The 27,399-nt window shown below is 37.1% G+C and overlaps 1 protein-coding gene across 6 annotated transcripts in view; it reads right to left on the bottom strand.

Annotated features, from left to right (window-relative positions):
* WASHC4 (WASH complex subunit 4) overlaps window positions 1-22,329 on the bottom strand; it is a 70,066-nt gene extending 47,737 nt beyond the window's left edge. For 5 of the 6 annotated variants that reach the window (XR_015556368.1, XM_087449004.1, XM_087449003.1 and 2 more), the window contains exons 1-14: window positions 22,199-22,329; window positions 19,199-19,338; window positions 17,497-17,550; window positions 17,336-17,401; window positions 16,544-16,589; window positions 15,483-15,550; window positions 12,264-12,346; window positions 10,601-10,643; window positions 10,011-10,114; window positions 9,295-9,415; window positions 7,921-8,044; window positions 7,690-7,817; window positions 6,689-6,849; window positions 1,650-1,776 (exon numbers count right to left, since the gene is read on the bottom strand). Coding sequence is in view for 5 of the 6 variants with exons in the window: in XM_087449004.1 (XP_087305130.1) it covers window positions 1,650-1,776; window positions 6,689-6,849; window positions 7,690-7,817; window positions 7,921-8,044; window positions 9,295-9,415; window positions 10,011-10,114; window positions 10,601-10,643; window positions 12,264-12,346; window positions 15,483-15,550; window positions 16,544-16,589; window positions 17,336-17,401; window positions 17,497-17,550; window positions 19,199-19,338; window positions 22,199-22,259 (1,326 nt within the window). In the remaining variant the exon portion in view is untranslated. Of the gene's footprint in view, window positions 1-1,649; window positions 1,777-6,688; window positions 6,850-7,689; window positions 7,818-7,920; window positions 8,045-9,294; window positions 9,416-10,010; window positions 10,115-10,600; window positions 10,644-11,564; window positions 11,654-12,263; window positions 12,347-15,482; window positions 15,551-16,543; window positions 16,590-17,335; window positions 17,402-17,496; window positions 17,551-19,198; window positions 19,339-22,198 lie in introns of those variants that run through there. The other variant, XM_087449006.1, reaches the window with a different exon arrangement.
* Between the last annotated feature and the right edge of the window lie 5,070 nt (window positions 22,330-27,399).

Here is a 27,399-nt window from a genome sequence, read left to right on the forward strand (position 1 = left end):
ATAATACTGCTAAAAACCAAAAAGTACTTCTTATAAGCAAATAAAGACACACTGAAAAAGCAACAACACTGAGAGTGACTTCTCAATAAAAACAAAGGAAGTCAGAAAACAATAAAACTGTACCTTTAAAAGCTGGGGGGAAAAATCCTGCCAACTTAGAATTCTATATGCAGCAAAACTGCCTTCAAAATGAAGTTCAAAAGACAATTCAGACAAAAACTGTGATAATTCATCAAAAGAAAGTCATTTTAAATGAAATACTAACAGGTATTCCACAACTAGAAGGATCAAGAGAGGCAGGAAGGATGAAAAGCAACAGAATGGGTAAATATGAGGGTAAATCGACATCAACATTGACTATAAAAACAACAGCAGCAGCAATAATAGTGCCTTGTGAGCTTTAAAATATATACAGAGAATCAAAATACACAACAGCAGCACAGGTGAGAGGGGGATAAACAGAATTAAAGTGGTTTAAGAACCTTACATTGCTTGGAAAGTGATAAAACTACTAATTTATGTTGGAGTTGAAGGAGTAAATGATGCATCTTAAAATCTCTAGAGTAGCCACTAACAAAATCAGTATTCAAATTCAAAAGAGAGCAAGAAAGGAAAAGAAAAGGGACATAGAACAAGTGAGACAAATAGAAAGCAACTAGCCAGGTAGTAGTAGTTTTAAATCCAAATACATCAGCAATGACATATACAGAAAGCAGTTTAATGAAAAAACAAGGGTTATCAGATTGGGGAAAATTGTATGCTGCTTACAGAAGACACACTTTAAATATAAGGAGCCAAACAGGTTGCAAGTAAAAGAATCAAAAAATATATACCGTGTAGACCTCAACTAAAAGAAAACTGGTATAGCTATATTAATATCACACAAAAGAGATCTATGACAAAAAGCATTACTAGAGATAAAAAGGGACATTTCATAATGCTAAAAGGTTTGATTCACCAGGAAGATATAACAATTCTAAAATGTTATGCACTTACCTAGTCTCAAAATATATAAAACAAAAACTGATAGAGTTACAAGGATAAATATACAGATTCACAATAACAGTGGGAGCTTCTAACCCAATCCTCTCAGTAACTGACAGAATATGCAGACAAAATCATTAACAAACATGACCTACTTGACATATATAGAATACTACAACCAACGAATGCATATTTCACATTCTTTTCAAGTATACATGAAATGTTTACCAAAGTTGACCATAGGCTGGGCTATAATGCAAATCTCAACAAATTCCAAAATACTGAAACTATTTTAGCATTGCTAGAAATTAATAAGATAACTTTTCATAGTTAAGAAATATCTTTCCAAATAACCCACAGACCAAAGAAGAAATCACAATAAAAATTTTAAAATATTTTGAACTAAATGATAATGGAAATACAACATATGAAAACTTATGGGATATAGCGAAAAAGTTACCCTTTGAAAAGAATGTAGAGATTTAAATGCCTATATTAGAAAATCTAAATTAATAAGCACACAGATCCAAACATAACCAAGTCAATTTTGTTTTAAAAATAAAAACATATCCTATACTTTCCAGTTTTTTAGAAGTGTAACTTTTGAACATTGGATTAACAAAGACATGGCCCCCAAAATATTCTAAGAAAGAAGATGCAACTACCTGTATAAAAACATTACATCTACTGGTGAGGTCTTCAGCAAATTTATCCATTCTCTGCTCTTTAGATAAAATAGATTCCATTTTCATCATCCATGAGCTCACAAAGACGTAGTAAGACTGTACATCTCTAACAAAGGAAAATATTGGGGTTACTCAGCACAGGAAAGAAAATTTACTTCTATTTCTTTGTATTGGTGGGGATAAAATATTTTCTTGCAGCAGCCATTTCATCTTTCCGGTTTTTGAAATACAGATATCATATACACATATATAATTTACTCATTCAATAAATATTCACTGAATGCCTATACAGGCTAAGCACTCTTCTCAGTACTGAAAATAAAAATCAGCAGTAAACAAAACAGATAAATATCCCTGCCCCCATGAAGCTTACATTCTAGAAAGGAGAGCTGATGATAAGGAAGTCAATAATTAAAATCTGGAAGATGTCAGATGATATGTGCTATGGAGAAAACACAGCAGGGAAAAAGGATGGGGACTGGGGTGCTGGGTACAGTTTTAAATACAGTGATCAAAGCAGGCTCACTGAAAAGGGGGTTTTGAGCCAAGATTTGAAGATGTATGAGTAATTCACGCAAATACATAATAGAAGAGAATTCTAGGAAAGTAAATAACAAGTGCAAACATCCTAAAACAGGAAGTGTGTCTGGCATATTCAAGTAATAACAAAGAAGTCAGTATGACTGGAGCAGAGAGAGCAGAACAGAAAGAGATCAGAGAGGTGCAGGGGTGGGGAAGTGGGGGAGTAGGAAAGGCAGGGAGTGAGGAAGGGATTTGGGTAAGGCCTTGTAGGAAGTTACGACTTCAATGGAAAGCCACTAGAGGATTTGAGCAGTGTGACTTGATTAACTTTGAAGAGGATCAATATCACTTTGGCTGATATGTTGAAAATAAACTATAAAGGGGACAATGGTAAAAGCAGGAAAACCACTTAGGAAGCTACTGTGATAATGCAGAAGAAAGGGATTGACAGCTCGAACCAGAACAGGAGCGTGAAAGCAGTCAGAATCTGAATATAAAAGCTAACATTTATTGAAAGCTTACTATATATCAGCCACTGTTCTAAGCAATTTATACAAATTAACTCATTCAATCCTCACATTAACCTTACAAGGTAGGTATTATGATCTCTATTTGACAAAAGAGGAAACTGACACAAAGAAAAATTAAGTAACGTGCCCAAGATCATACAACTAGTACACAGGCGAGTCAAGATTCAAGCCCACATCTAGGAAGCTCTCCCATCTGGAAAGACTAAATCAATAATATAATTCTACTGTGCAGGCTGATTACAAACACTAAATCACTCTATCAATGCGCCTCAAATCACTCAAGATGGGAACTGAACTTTTAGCCCACAAGAAAAAAAACGGACAATTCCCCTCATGGGATCTGATGTTACCAACTCTTTTTAAAAACCTTCTTCAGTTAGACAGGGTGGAGACACGTCCCATTACTGCTGGTCAGAATCAGCTACAGGATAGCTCTTCAGGGCAAGGGACTGAGGAGACTCACCTAACTAAGATGAGAATCCCACAGTGAGGTTGTGTGTTGGCTAGCCATACTACCAAGCAATCTGACAATCTCAAGAACTCAGTCTGAAGAGGGATTATGCCAAAATCTTTCATGTGTTTTAAGGAGGTGAAACCCTAGCATCAAATGTAAGAAAAATAATTTCTGCCAAGCCAGGATTCCCCTAGACAAAAGACATCAATAGTTGTACTTTTGGCTTTGCCTTGAATGGTGCTAAAATGTATTATTTGACTGTGGATGATTCGATTTACAAGTCTGAAATACAGAGAAAGAGCAGGGTCCTAGGATAACACCTCCACTTTTGAAGAGGAGGCTGTGGTCAGGACTCAGCAGGGATACAACATACAGGAGGGGACAGACAGGTCATGAGCAAGGACAGAAGGAAGAGGCCTAGACTATGGAGCCCTCCCTGATAGCGATCATGCCAATAACATTATGAAGAAGGCTGATACACGGTCAAGAGCATTCACTGAGCTTTAGATCAGACTATGCAGGATAACACAAAGGTCTGTCACTCCGCCCATCACTCCTGCATCCAGACACCAGACAATCTTCGTCTCTTGTAAATATATGAAAATGAAACTGCTTCAACTTTTAAAAATCAAGTTAATTGGCAAAGAAAGTCCAAAAACAGCAAAGGGTCCTGTCAGATTGTTAGCTTCATTTTAAAGTACAAACAGAAAGAACACTAAGGAAAAAAAAAAATCTCCTGCCCCATTAAATAGTGTCAACACCTGTAAGTCAACTGGGGGTTTGAAACAAAGGTTCATACCTCTATTCTCTTAAGTCAGTATTCCCAGCATCAAAATGGTTGCGAATAAAAAGCAAAATGCAGCAACCTACAAACCTTGGACTCCAGTTAGGAGGTAGCTGGAGCACACGGCCCCTTGGGGTCTAGTGAATAGTGCAGGTACAGGGAACCCGACCCCTACTGCTTCCTCTTCACTTACATAATGAACTCTGGAGCCTGAGTCACCCCCTCAACTTCTAAAATGTTAGACAAAGCTCATGCTGATCACACCATCTCCACTCTCCCGAGTTTCACTTTAGTAAATTTTAGGTTTCTTTGGCAGAACTACAAGGAAAATGAAAAAGACACTGTTCCTTTCAGTTCCATGGAGCTCTACAGTGACTGTATAGGTATATCAATAGAACTGAAGAATTTAGAAATGTAAAATTTTATCATGTGGGGGGTCTTTGAAAGTCAACTTATTCAACCTTCCACTAAAAAGACTCACTTCCTATAGCATCTTAGACTGCTGGTCATCTATATTCTGCCTCCACAGCTCTAGCGGAAGAGTACATGACTTCTCAGAGCAGCCCACACAACCCTCCCTGTTGCAGAGGCTCTACAGTAGCACTGGCACGGGTTTGCATGCCCTCTCTGACATGTACTTACCTGTGTGACCAGGCAAAGTTCATTTCTCTAAGCCTCATTTTCCTTACCTAAAAATGGGATAAAAACAGTACTACAGAAGAGTAGTTAACAGCTTGTGCTCTAGAGTTGGACTGCCCAGCTCTGCCACCAATTAGCTGTTTAAATCTGAGCAAGTTTAATCTTTCTGTACTTCAGTTTTCTCATCTATAAAAATGGTGATAACAATAGTATCTACCTCATAGCATTTGATAACTAAAGCGAATGATACATGTGAAGTTCCTGGAATAGTTATCGGCTTATAGAACGCAGCACTGGGTAAGTATTAGTTGTGATCTTTATTATTTCCCACATGAGAAGATTGTTACAGGGTTTAAATAAAACAATGTGTTTAAAGCCTTTGGCATAATGCCTGCTAAACAGTCAGGAGCTCAATAATGTTGGCAATTATTTTTATTAATATCTGCCATGCTCATCTTTTGGTTCCAGTTCAACATTCTGGGGCTACAGAGATCAAATCTGTTCCCTCTTCAATCTGAACGCCCCTCAAATATTTAAAGAAACCCACCACAACATTCCTCAGATTTCTCCTTTAAAGGCCCAACTATATAGAGACTCTTCAATGAGTCTTCAAAGGGCACAGTTCGCAGATCTTCTGACACCCTCTTCAGCTTCATCTAGGGATGCTGCAGTTAGTGGCTCTCTTAACACGTGGCATCACCAAACATCAGTTATGATCTGATCCATAAGAATTCAATGGAACTACCAATTTCCATGGCCTAGATATCATAACTACTAGTTTCCATAACCTAGGTATAGTTATTAATGTAATCTAAGTATTTAGTGGCAGTTTTAGCAACTATCACACTGTTAAAGAATATCATGCCTCTGATAACCAAAATATCCACACCTTTTTTTAATTATCACTACTAAACCTGATCTCTGTCTCTGTCCATATTACTGAATTCATCTCTTTAATCTAAATCCAAACTTATGTCTTTATCCCTCCTCAATTCTGTTTTAGAATGTATTAGAGGGCTCTGAAATCTCTGCCACAAGTAGTCCTGCCTGAATTGAGGTGTCATTTTCCACTGACTTTAATCACAGGACTTGAGAGTACCAAGAGATGCTTTAGGGGATCTCCTACAGACATGTTTTTCCTTGCCCCGTCATGTGGCAGTGGTCCAATTTCCCCTGGATAGTCAAGATCAACAGAAAGCAGTAAGTATCCTGTTACTCTTTAACCATGTCAAAGATAAAAACTGTGTCCAGCACAGGGCCAGTGAAAAAGTCCTATGTCACTTCACTTAAAATCTTCATCCAGATCGCCACGTGATTTTAGCAGTGTACAAGTAAGAATGTGCAATCAATTTAATTGTTGATGCTACATGATGGGATCATTGGAGCTTTTCATACTATTTTCTCTATTTTGAGTATATTTAAAAATTTACATAATAAGAGTTAAAAAATAAGGAAGCAAATATCAGAAGAAAGGAAGAGAAAGGCGTTCCTTTAGGGAGGACTGAGATACAGAGAGAATTAGACAGGGGGCAATTATTTTTCCCTTTAAACCTTTAGTACTTTTTGACTTTTTAAATATGGGCATACACTACTTGCATAAAAATAAAAATAAAGGAAAAAAAAGGAGTACATCAAATTAAAGTCAACTCCTCCAAAAATCATCAATGAATCATGGACACACAATGTTTTTAATGTCGTCAAATGACATCTACTGCAGACAGTTCCCTTTAGACAAAAAATATTTAATGCATCTGATAAAAAGTATGTGTGTATGCATTACGTGTGCATATATATATGTGTGTGTGTGTACACATACACATACATATGTACACACACACACATATATCTCCAAAAAGTATAATTTGCCTACATCTTCAATTGAGTTTAAGCCTAAAACATTTTAAAAAACAAAACACAAAAAAAAAGCTCCTAGAAAATAAATCTCCTAGAGATTGCCCAAATTTTTCTCTGGTAATGAGTAAGTACATTTGATCTTATCATTTAAATGCTTTCCATATATTTCGAATCAGTAGAAGATTTGAAAATATAAAATATAAATATTTTAATTACAGGTGCTTATAAAACCTACTTGGTAAGTGACTGAGCTTTCTGCTGTAGGAAAGTATCTCTGTGTATTTTAATGGCTTGAAGGCTTTTTCTGTCTAGAAGTTTGGCAGCTGCTGGTATTTTCTGGATTAAAAAATTATCAGGAAACCAAATAATATTAGCAGTTAGAGTGATGGCTGGCACCTGAAACAGTAAACGTAAGGGGAAGGAAATCATTAAATGAGGCTAAACAATAAGTTGTTCAATAGTTCTACAACACACAATGGACAACAATTTATTTCAAGAAAAAAATAACCATAAAAAAATACTCAATATATTGTGGGACAAGTTATCTCACTGAGTGGCACAGAGTTAAGGCATTCCTTTATCTGGTGTGGAACATGACAATAATTTTATTCTGTCTAAATATTACACAACACATACACACACGTTTACACACTCATGGATTTTCAGATGAATAAAATATGCAAAAAGCAAAGAGAAACGTGAATCCTCATGACCCTTACCTTCACTCCATATTAGTGATAAAATAAATACCCAAAATGGCTGGGTTCTCACAGTCACATATCACTTGATTCTACAAACTAAATTTTCAATTTTGAAATCAGGTGCCACATCACAGAAATAGCAAAGATGTAGAAAAAAATTTTTAATTTTTTCTACTTCAAAAATGAGAATGAATGGTAAGAAGAGGAGAAAAACAGAAGAGAAAGAAGAAGAGACAAAAGTAGTAACAGTAATACAAAGTCAACGTATAGGAAAAAAATCTGGAAAAACATCCACTAATACGTATTTATATGACATGGAATTATAGGGTATTTTCATTTACACTGTTACTTATTTCTGGAATGCGTGGATTTTAAAAATGAATATTATTTTTGTAATTATTGTTACAAAATATTAGTATTACAAATATTATTATTTTTGTAAGCAGGAATAAAATACATTTTAAAATATCCAGTTTTATCCAAAATCTTTTTCATCTACTCAAATTGAAAAAAAATGAGATTTCCAAGTTCTTACCTTCTTACAAATGTCCAATAAAGACTTATAAAACTTTTTATCAACAGTCCGAAAAATGTGAAAGTGCAGTACAAAGAGTCCACAAACTCCAACATACTTGTCTCTCTGGTCAATTTCAGAAGGTTCCCCTTATAAGACAATACCATGAGAGAAAAAGAGAACAAATATACTTAAAATTCTGCTTTTAAGGAAATGCAAATTTTATAAACAAAAACATGCAATTTACATTACCAAGCTTGGCTTCTACATTTGCAAAAATTGAGCGAATACTATGTGCAAATTCTTCAGCAAAAGTGCTATTTTTGGAAACAGATACTCCTCCATTGAGAGAATCAAACTGCTGTTCTATACAGGCCTAGACAGGAAATATTTAAAGAGAAATTTAGACTCTCAATAATAAGCTATTAAACAGACTTAACTATAGAGTGTGTGATAAACTTCTACATTCATCATTTTAATTTTACTAACACTGAAGCTCAGGTTTTTACCTTAATCTAACACCTAAATCCATTTGAATGAAAAATGCATATGTACTTATATATTTGAGTATCAGTTATGTGAAAGTAATAAAACTGAACCAAATATCTATAATTCTACATGAAGAGATACACAGAGTGATGTTCAGTGATGTAGAGAAGACATATCTGATGAAGCACTGAAAAACATGTTTTATTATTTTACTTTGCACTTTTTAGAGTTTATTTTTTCTGATTAGAATTACTTTCCTAGCACTTTATTACAGCATGTGTAGAAATGTCTCCTGGAAAAAGAATCAATGACAAAAAAATTACCTTTTGAATCTAATGGATTAAGTTAAATTGATATAAACAAGAGTTGGGATCAATCTGTAAAAACTGTGATCATGCAAAACATAAATTAAAGGCAACCTTGAAGCAGATTTGATTTCACGTGGAATATAATGCAATTTCTGGTGGATACCATCTAAAGCAGTGCTGTCCAACAGAACTTTCTGTAATGATGGAAATGCTCTACATCTGCACTGTCTGGTATGACTGCTGGCCACAAATTCACATGGCTGTTTTCTTTTCCTAGCTTTACTGAGATATTATTGACATACAACGTATGTAAATTTAAGGTGCACAGTGTGATGATTAGAGTACATGTGGCTACTAAGCACTTGAAATGTTGCCAGTGTGGCAGAGGAAGTGAATTTTTAATTTTATTTAATTTTAATTAATTTAAATAGCCACACATGGTTAGAAGCTACTGGACCGTGCAGACCCAAATTATATTCCCTGAGCCTAGGCAGAATTAAACAGACTTTAGAGGTAGTCTTACAAACTAAATCTAGAGGTTAACAACAAACACAATATTTAACACAACTGCTTAGATCTTAATCCTTGAATAGCTTTATCTTTTTACATAATTAAAAAAAAAAAAACCCTCACCCCAAATACAACTAGTACACTATCTTGTTTGCTAATAGATGCTGAAATTTATATTTTAGTACACTAACAATGTTTTAAGCCAAAACACTTCTAAAGGAACACATATTTAACTGTGTGCTATGAAAGTATCCTACTCTAATTCTGAACTGGGTCAACTAATATGAGCCCATATTACGGCCTGAGATAGCTCTCATACCTGAAATATCGTTCCATCAAGTAACTGTCCCTCTAGCTTCAGCAAGAACTTTTCAAATGGCTTTAGTTTTTCTTCCTGAATTCCAAATTTTGAAGGATTGTGATGGACAGATTTCAGTAACCTTGTGAAAGATCAGAAGACCATCAGTTTGCCTAAAAAATTCTTAAATTAATAATTTTCCCAGAAATCAAAATGTTATGTTTGTAGTTCTTGTTTGACTCTATACATCTGAAAACTTGAACAAAAACAATATTAATATATTTAATTTTCTAATCATGCCTCTTTGCATCATCTTAAATTCAGATACCTGGTGCTCTCTAGATACCAGACATTTAGCAAATACTTATAAATTGAATAAAATGCCTTGAGTTAAAAAAGTCTTGGAGTATACAATGAAATAAAACCAAGTTCAGGAAAAACAATTGTCACTTAAATAGAACACAAGGAAAAAATAAATCTGAACCCTAAGGCATTCAAATTAACATTCTACTACACTTTAAGAATTGGGATGCTTTATACAAGCATATCATACTCTCAAACAAACCCATCGGCAATTAAAGATTGGTTACTGTCTTCATAAAAACATCTGACGAGATCCTTCTAAATATAGATCTCCAGGTCTTTTAAAGGATCTGCACTCTTTATATTTCTGTACTTTTTACTAATAATTAACTATACAAAGTAAGAGAATATTTTAAATATTTTAATTGGCTCACCTTTTGTACATAGTCCAGTGGTCTTTCAATGTGATATGATTATCAATAATTTCATCCAAGGTAAGCAAAACTGTCAGTAGCTCTCCCAAGTGCTCATACATAGTCTGTCAAAAAACTTTTAATGATTATCATTTAATCACTAGTTAGAAGTTAAGCTTCAAGTGGATTTTTAAAGTTAAATACATTTGAGCTAATTATTAAATTAGTTAAAGCAGTGGGCAAATCAGTATATTAAGCTACAGATGAAATTACTGATCCTCAGATGGAAAAATTAGCCTTAAATAGACAAACACTTTGCCCAATATTTCATCCTTAACTGTGATATTTGTTTCACTCTCCAAAGAGACCACTTGGAGAAACCACACTGGGCCACTACTGGGAAAAACTAAGAGTTACACTGACAGTGGGTCAGTAATGCATCATCAACTTCACAGATGAAAGAGAACAAATGCAAAAATATATATGTATATACATAATGTATATATATATATCCATTATTGCTATAATTGCTGTACTCCCCAATCATACAAACTCCAAAGTAAAATACACCAAAAATTACAGTTTTACACGTCAAGTTAAATTACTTTTACCTGAAAATGAACTCCAGTTGTCTCTATAATCTTGGGTGCAATCCTGTAATAAAATAACACTCAAGTTTAAAAAAAAATCTCCTTCTTTGTCACAGTTCATTTTTATTTTAAGGAAAACACACAGCAACAGAAGCTCTTGGAATTTTAAAATGTATTTATCTTTATTTAGGCTTTAGTCACTAAAATTTAAGAGATCCAATGAATTACTACCATATTGCACTTTCCCAAGAAGGGAACTAATTTGTACATACAGAATCTGGGCTATCCTTGCCTATAGCCAACTCAATGGGCAGGAATATGACAATATATGACCCATGAATAACCTTAGCCATTTAAACCTAAAGGATCTAATTGGGATGGGAGTAGAGAAATAACAAAACTGATATTTATTTTTTTATAAACTATTAGAATTTCTCAATTCCCAACTAGAATCTCTGTTATCCTACCCAAACCGGCGTTTGGGAACTAGTTCTCTCTTCAGTCAGGTTTATTTTAAGTTCTCATCCCTACTGAAAAACAATACAGACAACTAGGATTATACCAAAGTCAAAAGCCCTGGGATAATTCAATTTTACTTCCTAGAGATTCACTTTACTCAACAGGAAATAATTTAAGATAGTACTTGTATATCAAAGCACATATTGATATTCCACAGGATAAAATATTTTAAAAATTAAACACAAAATTCAAATAAGTTTCATCTTTCTTGGGCAGGGGTGTGGTGGTGGGGAGTCCTCTCTGAATTACACGACAGGTACTGCAGGGGTTGGGGGAGCTATGTTCTCGTTCCCTTCTGCCATGAGAGCTTCACTAAAAGGACAGAACATAAATAAACACCTGACTGAGGGAAAAACATGAGAATGAGAAAGAGTTAACACAGTCTTCCAGTTTATAAAGAGAGTTAAGATACAGCATGGTATAGTAAGAATGACAATGAACGGACTGGTGATCAAAAGAACAGTACCTAAATTGCTATGGAATGTTGGCAAATAATTCCTCTGGGCCTCAGTTATCTCTTCTCATAATTGAGAATCCCTAGTCATATACCTAAACGAAATTATTGTAAGGTTATAATAGTAAATGGGGAAAATATTAAGTATAAATATTAATCAAATGTGATATATTACTTTATGGTAGTAAAAATAGTGAGGGCTCTGAAAATTTGATCATTTTTCTTGATTTACAGGAGTGGTCCCCAAACTTGGAAGATCATTAGAATTACTCACAACATTTTTTCAATGAAGATTCCCTAGCCCTACTCCCTAAGATTCTGCAGTTTAAGAAAAGTCTCATGGGATTCTAATGAGCTTAGGAATCTTCAATGTAAAGGAAAGGAAAAGAATAAGCAGAGGAACATGGTACATGCACTAATCCCATATTAGCCTTTTCCTATATAATCACATTTCTTTAAGATTATTCTGTCAACATTCTCATTCAGACAGATAATAAGTTCATCCACTGTGGTAGAAACTGTGTCTTATTAACCTATGCATTATACACATCAAGTAGTGTTTGAAAGACCATGAATGTTCAAAGAATGCTGAGCAAGTGAATGAAGGAATAAGTGAGTGAAGGAACAAAAAACTATTTCAGGTAATTAGTTTTAGAAAAACATTTCCTGCATCTCTATTATAAATGCAAAAATATTTCTAAAATCCATTACTTGTTACTGATATAGAGGGCAGCCAACTGATGGACTACATTCATCACCACTTCATAGCACCTCGTAACAAAACAAGACAGTTCCTGAAATGACAAGTTGAGTATATGTTACAAAGTTGCTTTTTAAATGTCACCATTTCTGACTGAATTTTACGGTAACAATGCTAAACAAAAACAAAATAGTTTTCCAGTAAAATCTCCAGTTAACCTGCAGCCGTACAATGTCAAGCATCCCTCAAGTAATCAATTCTTAACTCAGCTCCTCCATCCCAAGGTCATTTCTACCTCTTTGACCCCATGGCATTTCAGCTATACTTTAAGTCTTGTGTTTTAGTTACTCATATAATTCCTAAATGACAGAGACTGTCTCATTCCTTCTTTGAATATCCACTGCCTAGCATGGTAGCTAACTCTCACCTGCTTCTCAATAAATTTCTGTCCTATTAAATGAATAAATGAATGAACATCTGAATGAATGAAAAAGCTCAAAAGCTGCTAGTTCAGAAAGTATGACAATGAGGGGAAAAGGGTCTCCAGAAGTCACTCTGAAATAACTTCAAATGTTTATTACCTTTAACCTGATCTATAAACAGACTTGGCACACAGCAAGTGAAATATTAACTATCCCAGCAATAGTCTGTCATTAAATAATTAACTCTCATCTACCATGTCCCACACCTCCTGAAAATTTTTTTCAGAAGCTCTCAACTGTTAAACCTATAGAAACAGTTTGCAACCTAAAATATTTAAAACCTGATTAAACCTATTGCTGTTCTAAATTTTAAGCTCTATGAAAGCAGGAATTTCTGTTGGTTTTGTGCACTGTTGTATCCCCGGCACCAAGAACAGTCTCTAACACGTGCTAGGCTCATAAAACATTTGCTGAATGTTTAAAAATTGGATTTTATGTAGTGCTATCCAAAAACAGTTTAAGGTTTTTGAAAACGAAAATGAATGCATTTCAATTTTACCTAAACAGCTCCAGATTTACATTTCTTACTAAATTTCTAAAAGTTTAAAAAGCAGAGAAAACAACAGAAAATGCAGGACAAACAGAAAGCACAAAATAAAAAGGCAAAAACAAGTCCAGATATATAACAGACTATTTACATAAGACAGAAATAGAATAAATTAACCAATTAAAAGAGATTTTCAGACTGTATAAAAAAATCAAAATTCAGGAGCTAGCCCGGTGGCGCAAGCAGTTAAGTGCGTGTGCTCCACTGCGGTGGCCCGGGGTTCGCCGGTTCGGATCCCGGGTGCACACCAACGCACTGCTTGTCAAGCCATGCTGTGGTGGCGTCCCATATAAAGTAGAGGAAGATGGGCATGGATGCTAGCCCAGGGCCAGTCTTCCTCAGCAAAAAGAGGAGGATTGGCAGATGTTAGCTCAGGGCCAATCTTCCTCACAAAAAAAAAAATCAAAATTCAAATATATGCAGTTTTAAAGAAACACAACTAAAACATAATGACACTAAAAGGTTGAAAGACTGAAGAAAGATAAATCCAGACAATGTTACCTCAAACAGAGCTGGGGCAGCAATATTAATATCAGACAAAATAGACTTTATTAGCATTACTATAGCTAATTACTATATATAAAATATATATAAAATTATATATCATATACATAATTATCATAGCTTAAGAAGGTCACCCTGTAACAATAAAAGATTTAATTTATCAGGAATGATTAACAATTCTAAATTTTTAGGTACTAAATAAAATATCCTCAAAATAAGAAATGCAAAATTTTATAAAACTAGAGGGAGAAACTGACACATTCATTGGGACCCTGTGAATTATATTTCTTTTCTTTTTGTTTTGTTTTTGTTTGTTTTTTGTGTGAGGAAGATTAGCCCTGAGCTAACATCCGTGCCCAGCTTCCTCTACTTTACATGGAACGCAGCCACAGCATGGCTTGATAAGCTGTGCGTAGGTCCGCACTTGGGATCCAAACCCGCGAACCCCAGGCCACTGAAGCAGGGCACGAGAACTTAACCACTATGCCACTGGGCTGGCCCCCAAATTATTTCTTAGACTCCTGCCCAGCAGGCTTCCTGTTAGGTTCTGCCAACAGGTGGCACTAAAAGGAGACCAGAAGGCAGGAAAAGGACATCATTTCTATCTCTTGCTGGTTTTATCAACACAATCCAGGCAGGACTGCAATGGCAGTTTGCTCCAGCTCCTTTCAGCACTACAGAACCAACCTCACAGCACCCTCTCAGAGGTACCAGCAGCAGCCAGGCAGCGCTGCTTCCTCAGAGGTATGAGCACTGAATTCCATGGGGCTCCTCCTGCAAGCTCCCAGATTCTGGCAACCTCAACCTTTTCCCTTTTTTTCCTAGATGTAGAGGTGGTATCTGCTTCTTCTGGATTACCTCACTGTTCCCTTTTTCCTTTCAGCCCTCCAACTCTTATGTCACCAATTCTCTGTATTAAACCTCTTCTTTTGAAATACCTTGTGTCATTTGTTTTCTGGACTGGACCCTGACTGACAGCTCCCATAATAGAAGATAATTTCAACAAAATGCTCTCAATTAGGTCAAGTAGACAAAAAAGCCATAAAGATGTTAAAGATCTGAACACTACATTAGCATGCTTGAGTCAATGAAATATATCAAATCTTGTACCCAACAATCACAAGGTAGGTGGGATTATGGGTACTTTTTCCTTATCTCCAATTTTTGCTTTTGTCATATTGTACAAACATTGCTTTTATAATGCACAGGGGAGAAATAGAAGTTATTTCATACTTATGATAAAATTAAACCAAAAGATCTAGAATAACTAAAACTTTGCAGTGATGAAAAGTATATCTAAATTGAAACATGTGGTTAGAAGCATCAAGTGCTCCTGCTTTTAACAACCTCATCGTTGCTCATGTAACGGCTTAATCATCTCCATCAACAACTTTTTCTGACATGAATTACCTTTTCCTACCTGGTACAAAGTTTAAATCATTCTAAAAGGCATGGTGACAAATTATTCATAAACGAAGTTATACAAAGAAACTTATTTTGATCCTTATTTCCCTAAAAATGTTGTAAAAATCTTTCAAGAACTATGATCTCCTTAACTATACTCCAATCCCAACTAAGTGTCTTACCTTCACAGTACACATTCTTAGCATTTGAAGGTTTCAGAATTCTTTGTTAATTACGTGTAATTTACTCAAACTTTTCAAAGAAAAATCTCAATAAAAAGTAAAATCAGTTACCTGTAAGAATGAAATAAATCTGCCCATTTGAATTTGGCAATCACCTTCCACCATGCTGGAATCTGTAGCTTTAAAAGGCAATGTGAAGAATCATATTTCAACTTTTTAATTTAAAATCAATCAACACCAAAAAAAAGAAAAATAAATGATTTTTATTCATTAGTACATCTTATAATCTGCATAGTGTTAAAAACAGAATTTTGGGGCTGGCCCGGTGGCATAGCGGTTAAGTGTGCATACTCCGCTTCAGCAGCTCGGGGTTCACAGGTTCAGATCCCCGGCGCGCGCTGACATACCGCTCATCAAGCCATGCTGTGGCGGCATCCCATATAAAGTAGAGGAAGATGGGCACGGATGTTAGGCCAGGACCAATCTTCCTCAGCAAAAAAAAAAAAAAAAAGAGGAGGATTGGCATCAGATGTTAGCTCAGGGCTGATCCTCCTCACAAAAAAAAAAAAAAAAACAACAAAACAGAATTTTTACCCTGAAGAGAAAAATGAGAATCATTAATCACATAATTAAAAGTAACCATCTGTTTCACCATTTAATGAATTCAAAGAAAATTCTCATCCACCTACAGTGCTTTGTAACTTATAAAAATATCACAAATAGACTTTAGAGAATTTGCCACTGCTTCATCACTCAGGTTTTTTTCACCCGTTTACCAAAAAAACCAACAAAAAATCTGAATGCTTATTTTCTCACACTAATACATTATATAACCATGGTAGTCCTACAATTATCTGGTAACTTTTTGTTTATTTCGATTTTACAAAAGCCATCATGGGACCAGCCCTGTGGTGTAGCAGTTAAGTGCGTGCACTCCACTGATGGCAGCCCAGGTTCGGATCCCAGGCACACACCGACCACTGCTCGTTGGGCCATGTTGTGGCGGCATCCCACATAAAGTGGAGGAAGATGGGCACGGATATTAGCTCAGGGCCGGTCTTCCTCAGCAAAAAGAGGAGGACTGGCATGGATGTTAGCTCAGGGCTGACCTTCCTCACAAAAAAAAAAAAAAAAGCCATGACAACATTACAATGCAAAATTTTAAAACTTACCTCCTTCTCCATAAAACAAGAGACCATTATAAAATTTAGTTTCAGCCTGTTTAAAAAAAATTAAAATAATTTTAAAGATTGCTATTTTGTTTTTAAATTCCTTAGCTCTCTTAGTTATCCATATTTAATAATAAGCAGAGGACTACATCACCTATACACAAATTCACTTAAATTCAACAACTGCTTACAATACAGGTAACTTCAATTCATTTTTAGAGTACCAAAGATACTCAGTTATTTCTTGATTTCTTCAGGCTTTACGCTGTCTTATCTGACCACTGTAATTGTTTCACATCCTCCCATTAGTTCATGGGAAATAAGAAACAATCACATAGTATCAAAAAGGTAGAGAAAAAAGATGAAGTTTACCAACTTCTACCAGAGTTTTAATGGCTCATGGGTTAGGAAACACAAAATATATTAAAAATTCAAGGGTTTTTTCAAAAGTCAGTTATATCTAGAAAGTCAGTATATACGGCAGGTAACACCGACTTTAAAGGTATGCAGACTCAGACTCAAACCGCTACTACCAGTAAAACTAGGCAAGTGACATCCTATTGAAGCCTCAGTTTCCTCATCTATTGCTCACGTACCTCTCTAAGCTGTTGTAAGTATTAACAGGGTTAGCACGGTGTTTGGTACATAGTTAAGCAGTCTGTGAATGGTAGTCACTATTAATTTAAATAAATAATTCATTCAACATTCAATAAATATTTATGCACACTGTACACATATAAGCACAAATTTGCCTTCAAATCATGTTTTTAATGTCTTAAGAGTACAAATAATTACCTCATATTTTAATTTCTTGATTTCACAACAAAGTGCAGCATAAACCGTGATGACTTTGTTTAAGACCTAGTTTCATGAGTAAAAACATAAAAGAAAAAAGTAAATTATAGCAAATAACTAAAGCATTTAAAAAACAGATTTTTAGGTTTAGGAATCTGTACCTTGTTCTCAGTTTTTATGAGTTCCAAAAGGGAAGAGTGTTCATAAGGCAAAAGCTATAGAAACAAAGGAAAAGAACATTTCTTTTCAATTTGAAAAAAATCATTGAAATTTTAAATACACAAACTGAGACAAGCTCTATTCTATTAAACTTGTATTAGACCCTGCACTCAGCACTAGCTCCATACCAGTTGGGGAGTGACTACTAATGGGTATGGGATTTCTTTTTGGAGTGGCAAAAATGTTCTAAAATTGGCTCTGGTGATGGTTGCACAATTCTGTGAATACACTAAAACCAAAGAATTGTATGATATGTGAATTAATCTTAAGAAAGCTATTATTTAAAAAGTCAATATGTGACTTAGGACAGCATCTAGCATATAACAAATGCTCAATAAATGTTAGTTATTATTTAAGTGGTAACAGGCTACAGTTTCAAAGATAAAACAAGACAGAACTACTTCAAAATGAAACAGAGCAGAAGTGACTTAGTTTATACATTGAAAAATTACTCCCACATTAAGATCCCCTAAACAGCATGAGGGAACTTTTGGGAAATGATGGAAATATTCCTTATCTTGATTGAGATATGAGTTACATGGGTGTTTGGTAAAATTCATTGAACAGTATATTTTAAATCTATGCATTTCACTGTATGTAAAATAACCTCAATAAGAAACAAATAAAGCTTGAATATTCTATTCCAACCCTCTTCATTTTCTTTTTCTTTTTTTTTTGTGAGGAAGATCAGCCCTGAGCTAACATCTGCCAATCCTCCACTTTTTGCTGAGAAAGACTGGCCCTGGGCTAACATCCATGCCCATCTTCCTCCACTTTATATGGGACACCGCCACAACATGGCTTGACAAGTGGTCCATCGATGCACGCCCGGGATCCAAACCAGCGAACCCTGGGCTGCTGCAGCAGCAGAGCGCGTGCACTTAACGGCCTGCGCCACCAGACCGGCCCCCTTTCTTTCTTTTTTATGCTGAGGAAGATTCGCCCTGAGCTAACATCTGCTGCCAATCTTCCTCTTTTTTTTTGGCATGTGAGTCACCACCAGCCACAGCATGGCCACTGACAGAGGAGTGGTGTAGGTCCATACCCGGGAACTGAACCCAGGCCTCCTAAGTGGAGCACGCCCAACTTAACCAGTAGGCCACCAGGGTGGCCCCCTCTTCATTTTCTTGATGATGAAAAACAAAAGGCCAGCTCAAAGACTTGGACTTTGTGTCACTCATTGACACTAAAGGCTTTGAGTTTGTGTCATTCTTTAAAAAAACAAAAACACCTGCCTGGCTTACAGGAAAGAAAATTAACAATTATTCTCCAAGTTTCTTTCAGTACTCTAGATTCCAAATAATAAAAATATATGTTCCAGGGCCTGGCCTGGTGGTGGAGTGGTTAAGTTCGCATGCTCCACTTCTGGCAGCCCAGGGTTAGCGGGTTTGGATCCCAGGTGCAGACCTACCCACCACTCATCAAGCCACGCTGTGGCAGGAGTCCCACATAAAGTGGAGGAAGATGGGCACGGATGTTAGCCCAGGGCCAATCTTCCTCAGCAAAAAAGAGAAGTGGCAACAGGTGTTAGCTCAGGGCTAATCTTCCTCTCACACACACAAAATATGTTCCATTTTTAACAATATGTTTTCAAGATACAGTATGTCCTGAAAATGTACACAAATAAAAAAATAAAAATCAAACCTTTAATGCTATAGGATCAAGATTGAAATCCCAAACATCTCCAATTGAATCATCCAGTGCATCCTCAATTCTTCTCAATTGAGATGTGTACTCCTCAAGAAATTTCCCATAATTCTTAAGTTGGACTTCAGCATGAATTTCTAAATTTAAATTTTAAAACAGCATGTGAGAAGAATAAGTAATGAATTACAGGACATTTATTTCAAATAATCTCAAAAGTCACAGCAAAGTAGACACTAAGCATTGTTAAATATATTACTTTGGAATGTCTGGAGTTCCTGAAAATAAAGTTTCAAAGTTAAACAATAATTCAGGTTTCAATCTTTTCCAAATAGACAAAATAATTTTAAAAGCAGTAGGTGTTACCATATACAGGGATAGCATCTTAAAACTATAACTTTAAAGTATCATGAAAAAGTCACTATCCCATTTACCCCATAATCTAGGGCTTTTAAACAATCTGAATAATGCCTCAGGCAACTCAAGTGTCCTGATTCTATGCTTTAGTCATAAACAACATTTTTGCAAAAAAAAAATTCATGACCTGATTCTGGTGCAAAAATCTTGTCATAGAACATAGATGCTATGTTGTCACAGAAGCAAAACTTAAAAACATAATTCTTAATTCTATACACAGTAAACCGTTTAAAAATACACCTAAATATTGTTTTTAAAATGAGTTTAGACCTGCTTCATCATAATGAATATTATTCCTGTAATACCCAAAATTTACCGAGATATTTTAATTATTTAACTATAATCATAAAGTTGGAAAAGCCAGTAAAGAACACCGAGTGCAGAATATTGTGCTGATATTTACAGAATTTACCCATTAAGAGATGACTCTAAAGAGTCATTAGAAAAAACTGGACAATAAAGGTAGGCCTATTCACCAAAATTAATGAAAGTAAATATTCCACCCTATACATAAGAATTCATTACTTATTCCAAAGGCAGCAAATTCAACTCCAACTCAGTTTCTTTTATTGATGTGAATAACTTTATTCAATCTCCGCCTTCCAAAAAAACAGTAAAATTTTTCTCTCCTCAAATTAGTAATGTGAAGCAACTAAGATAAAGTATGTTCTGACTCCTTCAAGATAAAGACCTAGCTCCCCATTATTTTGCAACTAATGCTCTGAATCAGGTGGATCAGTTTAGTTCATCAAGGTTCCTATCTCATTACAGCATTAATCTAGGCAATTTTGAAAAACAATTAGTTTAGATATGATTCATAGTGCAAAAATTAATGAAAACCAGGCACAGAGAAGAGATGAGAAGCCTTCTCTTCCCTACAACTTAAACTAAAAACTGCCTAAGACTCTCAGAATTCCAAGTTCATGTCTAATTATCAGTTACGTGGGAAACGACCAAGGCTGCATTTAACCAGCAATTGAGTTTTTAACAATACTAGAAAAACACGTCAATAAATTACTCATTTAGTCTGTCTGATAATTCACAAAGTAGTAGGCAACAGATAACCCATAATAAAACTAAAGTTCCTTGCTGATAAGATAATGAATAGTTGTAAAATTGGTTAAAAAAAAAAAAAAGATTTGAAATAACTACATGGTGATTCTTCGAGAGTAAAATTCCAGACACCTGTTTACATGCTTATCTCTTCCAACAGCCCGCATTCCTTGTTTTTTCTTTCTAATACCTAGCACAGTGCCTGGTATGTAGAAAACGTGGAGTGACTCAGATCATTCTGCTCTAAGTTGAACCATTTTCAAACCCAGTAACATATTTTCATCCCAATTTCCTGAAGATACTAGTGTAGGAGAACTGTCGTCCATAAAACTTCATACATGACAAGGAGCAGTTCACTTTATAACAGTAAACACAGAACCCTCTCTATAAAATAATTAAATGTTGTCATTACCACCAAGATTGTCTTTTATGCTGCATAAGAGCTAATATCTCACAGAAAGTTTTGTGAAAAACTACAAACCATTCTGAATTAAGCTCATGCTTCTTTGAGAGGCTATAAAACTTAACTATATCTAAGTTTGTATACAAGTCTTTCTTTGTAAAATTAAGCAAAACTCACGTGTAATTTTTTAAAATTACATTCACCTTTTGGGAAAAATGCATTAAAAAAACAAATTCACAAGCAGTATATCCCAATATCTCTTATATCACTTATACAGATTAATATCACCAAGATAAGAAACAGATTGCCAACTTGTATTAATCTTAAATAGAGTCTCACTGAAATAATTAGATGGCCTCTAAATTTTACTGCGTGGAACTGAATTTGTTGGGTTCTTTTGGTTGGACTTGTAAGTGAAAATCAGTTTGATTTTATGAAGGAAAATTTGCAGAAGATTTGCTGTCATTTTTGAAACTTTTCTAGCTGCAATGGAAACTACAGGATATCCCTGAAAAATACCACTTAACGTAAATAAAAGGCACGGAAGGAGAGAAATTGACATTCACGTGTTTATTTTTTATCATGTGAAGAGTTCTTTTTCGCTATCTTCTACGGTTATAAGAACGAGAAGGAAAACACGCTCAAACTTCCGACAGTTGTTTTGGGAGGAAAAGAAGAAAAACAGGAAACCGAAACAGGAACTCGGACCTCAGCCTCTTCTAGAACTGAACGCTTGGAGGATCCGGCGAAAGCCCCCAAGAGGCCAGACAAGAGCCAGCCTCAGCTCCCCGCGCTGCCGGGCCTCCCCGGACGCGCCCCGCCCCTGCCTCCCTCCGGGCGGCAGAAAGTGGACGCCGCGCCCCCCGGGGACCGCAGGGTCCCCAGGACAGTCGCCGCCCCGAACGCTGAACCCAGACCGGGCCAGCCTGACCCGCCATTGCTGGGACCCCCAACTCCCGAAAGCCACGCTCGACAGCGCATCCCTCTCCCACTCCAGGGGCGGCAAGTGTCCCGACCCGGACGGCTGCGCAGCGACCGCGACGCAGAGCCCTCCCGCAGGAGCGCTGCCAGGGCTGAGGCGGGCCGGGGAGCGTCCGCCCGCAGCCCTGGCCCTGCCGCTCCCTTACTCTGTGAGCCGTCGTCAACGCGGTCGAACTCCCAGTCCGGGGACAGAGTCTCCACCGCCATCACCCCGGCGCGTCCCACAGTCACAGTCCAAACCAGCCCAGGCGACGACGGCGGCCTCACCCCGGAGGCTGTCACAGCACGTGACTTCCGGCCCCGGCCCCACCCACCTGGCGAGGGCCGGCCGCGCTTAATGCCCCTGCTTGCCGCGGGGGCCGCTGGGAAAGCGAGTCCTCCGCGGTGGCCGGAGGCGGCCGCCATGGGGGCGGCGGCGGCGGCGGTCCTTCTCGTGTCCTCCCGTTTCTTCTTGGGCTTTTGCGCTTGTCCCCTTGTCTTCTCATGCCACACGAATACCTGCAATTTCGCCCTGCTGTCTCGAGGCCATTTTTAATACCTGGGGTGTTGCTCCTTCAGTCTTGTCTAAAAAGGACAAAATTAATGGGGTGAGGGCTTAACAGAAGGCGTGGTCCTCGAAGAAGTCGCTGTCCAGGCGCTTCTTGCGAGAGGCCGGTGTTTCCATTGCCCTCCCTGTGGCCTCCACCGGAGTTCCCGGCGCTCTCGTCCTGCACGTCCTGTGCGGATTGTTCTTGAGAAAACACCGCTGTGCGAGAGGAGACCCCAGCGAGGAATTTTACTACTGTGCTTACCTTGCACTCACCGGCTCTCCACCCCTCCTCTTAAAAAGGCGGGAGGGCAGAAGAAGTGGTGTTTAAGTGTGTTCTAAAATGCTCCTACCTGCTAACTGGCTTTTCCGCAAATAGGGATCTGTGTTACCTAGTGTGTACACAGATATTTGCACGGCAATATTCATTGCTGCACGTTTTCAAATAGATACTAATAGGAAATGATCTAAAGGTCTATCAGCAGGGAATAATTACATAAAGTTTAATACATCCGTACTATGAAATACTAAATAGCTGTTAAAAGAAATGAAATAGATTTATAGAGGCATGAGAAACTGACAAAAGGTAGTTGCAGAATAATGTGTATTTGTGGTTATGTTTATATTTTATATAAACGTGTATGTACATATGTGCGTCTAAATGCATAGAAAGAGAACTCAAATCACACCAAACAGGGCAGTGGTGAACTGGAAAGGAGTATGTGCTGGTGATTAGAAAGTGAATTTCTTTCTTTCTTTTCAAAAATTTTTTTCTTTCAAAAAGAATAATTTAATCAAAGCAGGTGTGGGAGATCAGAAATGGCCACCCCAAAATGTGCCTCTTTGGCTTGATTATTTTTAAGAACAAAAGACTCTGAAAGAAACTTTGACCTTCCCCCTAACCGCCTACAAGAATTTAAAATAGAAGGGCCTGTTCCAGGAAGGAGCTAATATCATAAGATAACTGTAGTGTAATGTAAAATGTGTCTTTCAGGTCACATTGTCTATAGTTGGCCCATTTTTGCCTTTCCATATTTGCATTTCCATCTCCATGTAAATTACCTTCCTCCCCCTTGAAGTGCCAAACCACTACCCTCAACATCCCCTTTTGTCTTTAGCTGAAGATGGTATTTAAGGTGGCAGCTTTGGCCATTCTGGCGAGTTACTCGGCTTTTCTGGGTTTCTCCCTTGTATACATGTTATAAAGCTTTGTTTGATTTTCTCCTGTTATTCTGTCTCATGTCAATTTAATTCTTAGACCAGCCAGAAGGACCTACAGGGTAGAATAATTATCTTCCTCCCCTACACAGGTCAAAGATCTCTTGAAGAGCATTCCCTGAGGCCCATGGATCTGCAGGTCAAATATTTGAGTGCCCACTAGGTAGCAGGCCCCGTGCTAGATGCAGAGATTATTATGAAAAAACAGACAAACAGACAAGAAAGTGGTTCCAAGATGAATCTCACTGGGCTAAGATCAAGGTGTTGGTAGGGCTGGTTCCTCCTGGAGACCCTGAGGGAAGGATCCATTTCCCTCCTTTTCTCAGCTTTTGCACATTGTTCCAACCTCCTGCTTTTGTCATCACATCTACTACTGATTTTGACTCTCCTGACTTCCTCTTATAAGAACCCTTGTAATTACACTGGGCACACTCAGATAATCCGGAATAATCTCCCTATCTCAAGATCCTTAATTTAATCACATCTGCAAAGTCTCTTTAAACATGTAAGGTAACATAGTCATAGGTTTGGGGGATTAGGACCTGGACATCTTTGGGGGCCCATTATTCAGCCCTCTACATACAGGAAGTCTTTTCTGATAATTGCAATATCTGGATTTCCTGTGGGTCTCTTTTCTGTTGTCTGGTGTTTTGTTGTTTTTTGTTTTTTGTTTTCTTTCTCTTGATTTTCCATCGTTTGGTCTTGTTTCCTGATACACCTGCTAAATTTTTTAGTACATCCTCTTCTTTATGTATGAAAACGTGTAGAGATAAGTTAAGGATCTGAATGATGTTACCTTCCTCCAGAGAGGATTACTATTTCTTCCGGAAGGCTATTAGAGTAGAAGCAGATTACTTCAATCCAGTCTAGGACTGTTGTGATTTGAAGCTGGGTTTCTATCTTTGTGAGGGCTGTTCTATGCCGTATCATCTTAATCCTACAGTGTAGCCCTGCAGGGGTGCTTGACAGGTCCTGCCAAACCTCCGCTCATCTTTTCAACCTCTCAGCTACTGCTTCTGCTACTCAGCCTCTTGGATTCTCAGCTTGCCACTTACAAATTGGCAAACGCTTTGAGGTGAAATGTGGTGCCAAATGTCAGGCTCACCTCTCTGGACCTTCTCTCCTGAATGTCAGTTCCTCAAATCCTCACTGTCCTAGGTCTCCAGTGCCTTCAAAAATATTTTTAGCAACAAAAGCAAAAATGGTCAAAGGTGACTACACCAAACTTTAAAAGTTCTGCACATCAAAGGATACAATCAACAGAGTGAAAGGCAACCTACAGAATGGGAGAGAAATAACTGCAAGTCATATATCTGATAAAGGGGTCGATATTCAGAATATACAAAGAAGTCCTACAACTCAACCATAAAAAAAAAAGTAACCTCATTAAAAAAAAATGGGCAAAGGACCTGAATAGGTATTTTACCAAAAAAGGTATACAAATGGCCAACAAGCATATGAAAAGATGCTCAATATCACTAATCATTAGAGCAATGTAAATCAAAATCACAGTGAGATATCACCTTACATTAGGATGCCTACTATCAAAAAAGGAAAAAAAACCCAGAAAATAACAAGTATTGGCAAGAATGTGGAGAAATTGGAACACTTGTACACTACTGGTGGGAACATAAAATAGTGCAGCCTCTACGGAAAACAATATGGAGGTTCCTTAAAAAACTAAAATTAGAATTACCATATAATCCACTTCTGAGTATATATCCAAAGGAATTGAAAGCAGGATCTCAAAGAGATATTTGCACACCCGTGTTCAGTGCAGCCAAGAGGTGAAGCAGCCCAAATGTCTATCCACAGATAAATGGATAAAGAAAACGTATATTCATACAATGGAACATTTTCAGCCTTTAAAAAGAAGGAAATTCTGTCATGCACGAACATGGATGAACCTTGAGGACATTATGCTGAATGAAATAAGCCAGTCACATACCATATGATTTCACTTATATGAGATATTTAGAATAGTCAAAATCATGGTAAAGAAAGTGGAACGGCGGTTGCTAGGGGCTGAGGGGAGGGGAAATGGGAAGTTGTTTGGTGGGGTATAGAGTTTCAGCTTTGCAAGATGAAAAAGCTCTCTGGGGCCGGCCCCGTGGCGTAGTGGTTAAGTGCGCACGCTCACGCTCCCGGGTTCGGATCCCGGGCGCGCACAGACACACCGCTTGTCAGGCCATGCTGTGGCGGTGTCCCACATAAAGTGGAGGAAGATCGGCGTGGATGTTAGCTCAGGGCCAGTCTTCCTCAGCAAAAAAGAGGAGGACTGGCAGATGTTAGCTCAGGGCTGATCTTCCTCACAAAAAAAAAAAAAAAAGCTCTAGAGCTCTCTTACACAACAATATGAGTATAGTTAACACTACTAAACTGTATACTTAAAAATGGTTAAGAGGGTAAATTTTATATTATGTGTTTTTACCGTAGTTAAAAATTCAAAAAAAAAACATTTAAAAAAATATTTTACCAGGCTCTTCTGGTTGTTCTTAGCAGGAGAACTGTTCTGATACAAGCTAGGCAGTCATAGCTAGGAGCCCTGATGACTTTTCTATTTTTGTTTTTAGCAAATATAGTTGCTTATTTCTCTGTTTCCATTCTTTTGCTCCTCCAGCTAATTCTTGACTTAGCTGTTAGAGCTTAATTTTTAAAATACAATCAGAGTATGCTACTCTCTTATTTAAAACATTGTCAGTGGCTTTTAATTGTGCTTACAATAAAATACAGTATCTATGGAAAAGCCTACCTACCTCACTGACAACATCATCGGTCTCTTTCCTTTTTGCCCATTATAATCCAGCCACATTGGTCTTTTTGTTCCTCCAACAAACTGAGGTCTTTTCCACATGAAGGCTTTCACACATCCTGTGCCCTCTTTTTGCCTGGAAAGTTCTACCCACTCTGGCCATCTTCCATATCTCGGATTAAATGTCATTGCCTTAGTGAGGCCTTCCCTGACTACACAATCCCAAATAGGTACCCCTTTTATTCACTATGTATTTTTTCTTTTGTAGCTCTTATCAAAATTTTTGATCATTTAAATATTTGGAGGTTTTCTTGTTTAATCCCTATCTCTCCCTCTAGACTATAAGCTCTAGAAACATCCAAACCATGTCTCTTTGATATAGTTCAATGCCAAGTATAGTGCTTGGTACATAGATGATAAATATGTATTTGTTGAAAGAGTAAACCAACAACTCTCATTTTTTCAATTGCTCTGTAATATTCATTTTTCAGGAAAATTATTTCCTCTTAGTTCTTCAGCGGATGGCACTGTTTGTTAAAGACTCTGTAAGTGTAAAAAAAACCATTTAATAAAATGGCTTTTTTAATTGTTCATTTCTTCAACCAGTATTTAATCAGGACCTCCTCTGGTTGATATACCACAGTGACTAAAACCCTTCAAAGAGCTCAGTTACCCAGTGAGAGAAACTATTAAGATATTTTAACTTAGGAGCTGACAAAGTCAAGTCAGCAGATCTGCCACCTGCCTTTGTAAATAAAGTTTTATTGGAATACAGTCATGCCCATTTATTTGCGTATTGTCTATGGCTGCTTCACAATACTATGGCAGAGTTGAGTAGTTGCAACAGTGAC

This window comes from Ceratotherium simum, chromosome 25 (assembly GCF_057802395.1).
Source record: "Ceratotherium simum simum isolate JZ-2026a chromosome 25, ASM5780239v1, whole genome shotgun sequence".
Lineage (NCBI taxonomy): Eukaryota > Metazoa > Chordata > Mammalia > Perissodactyla > Rhinocerotidae > Ceratotherium > Ceratotherium simum.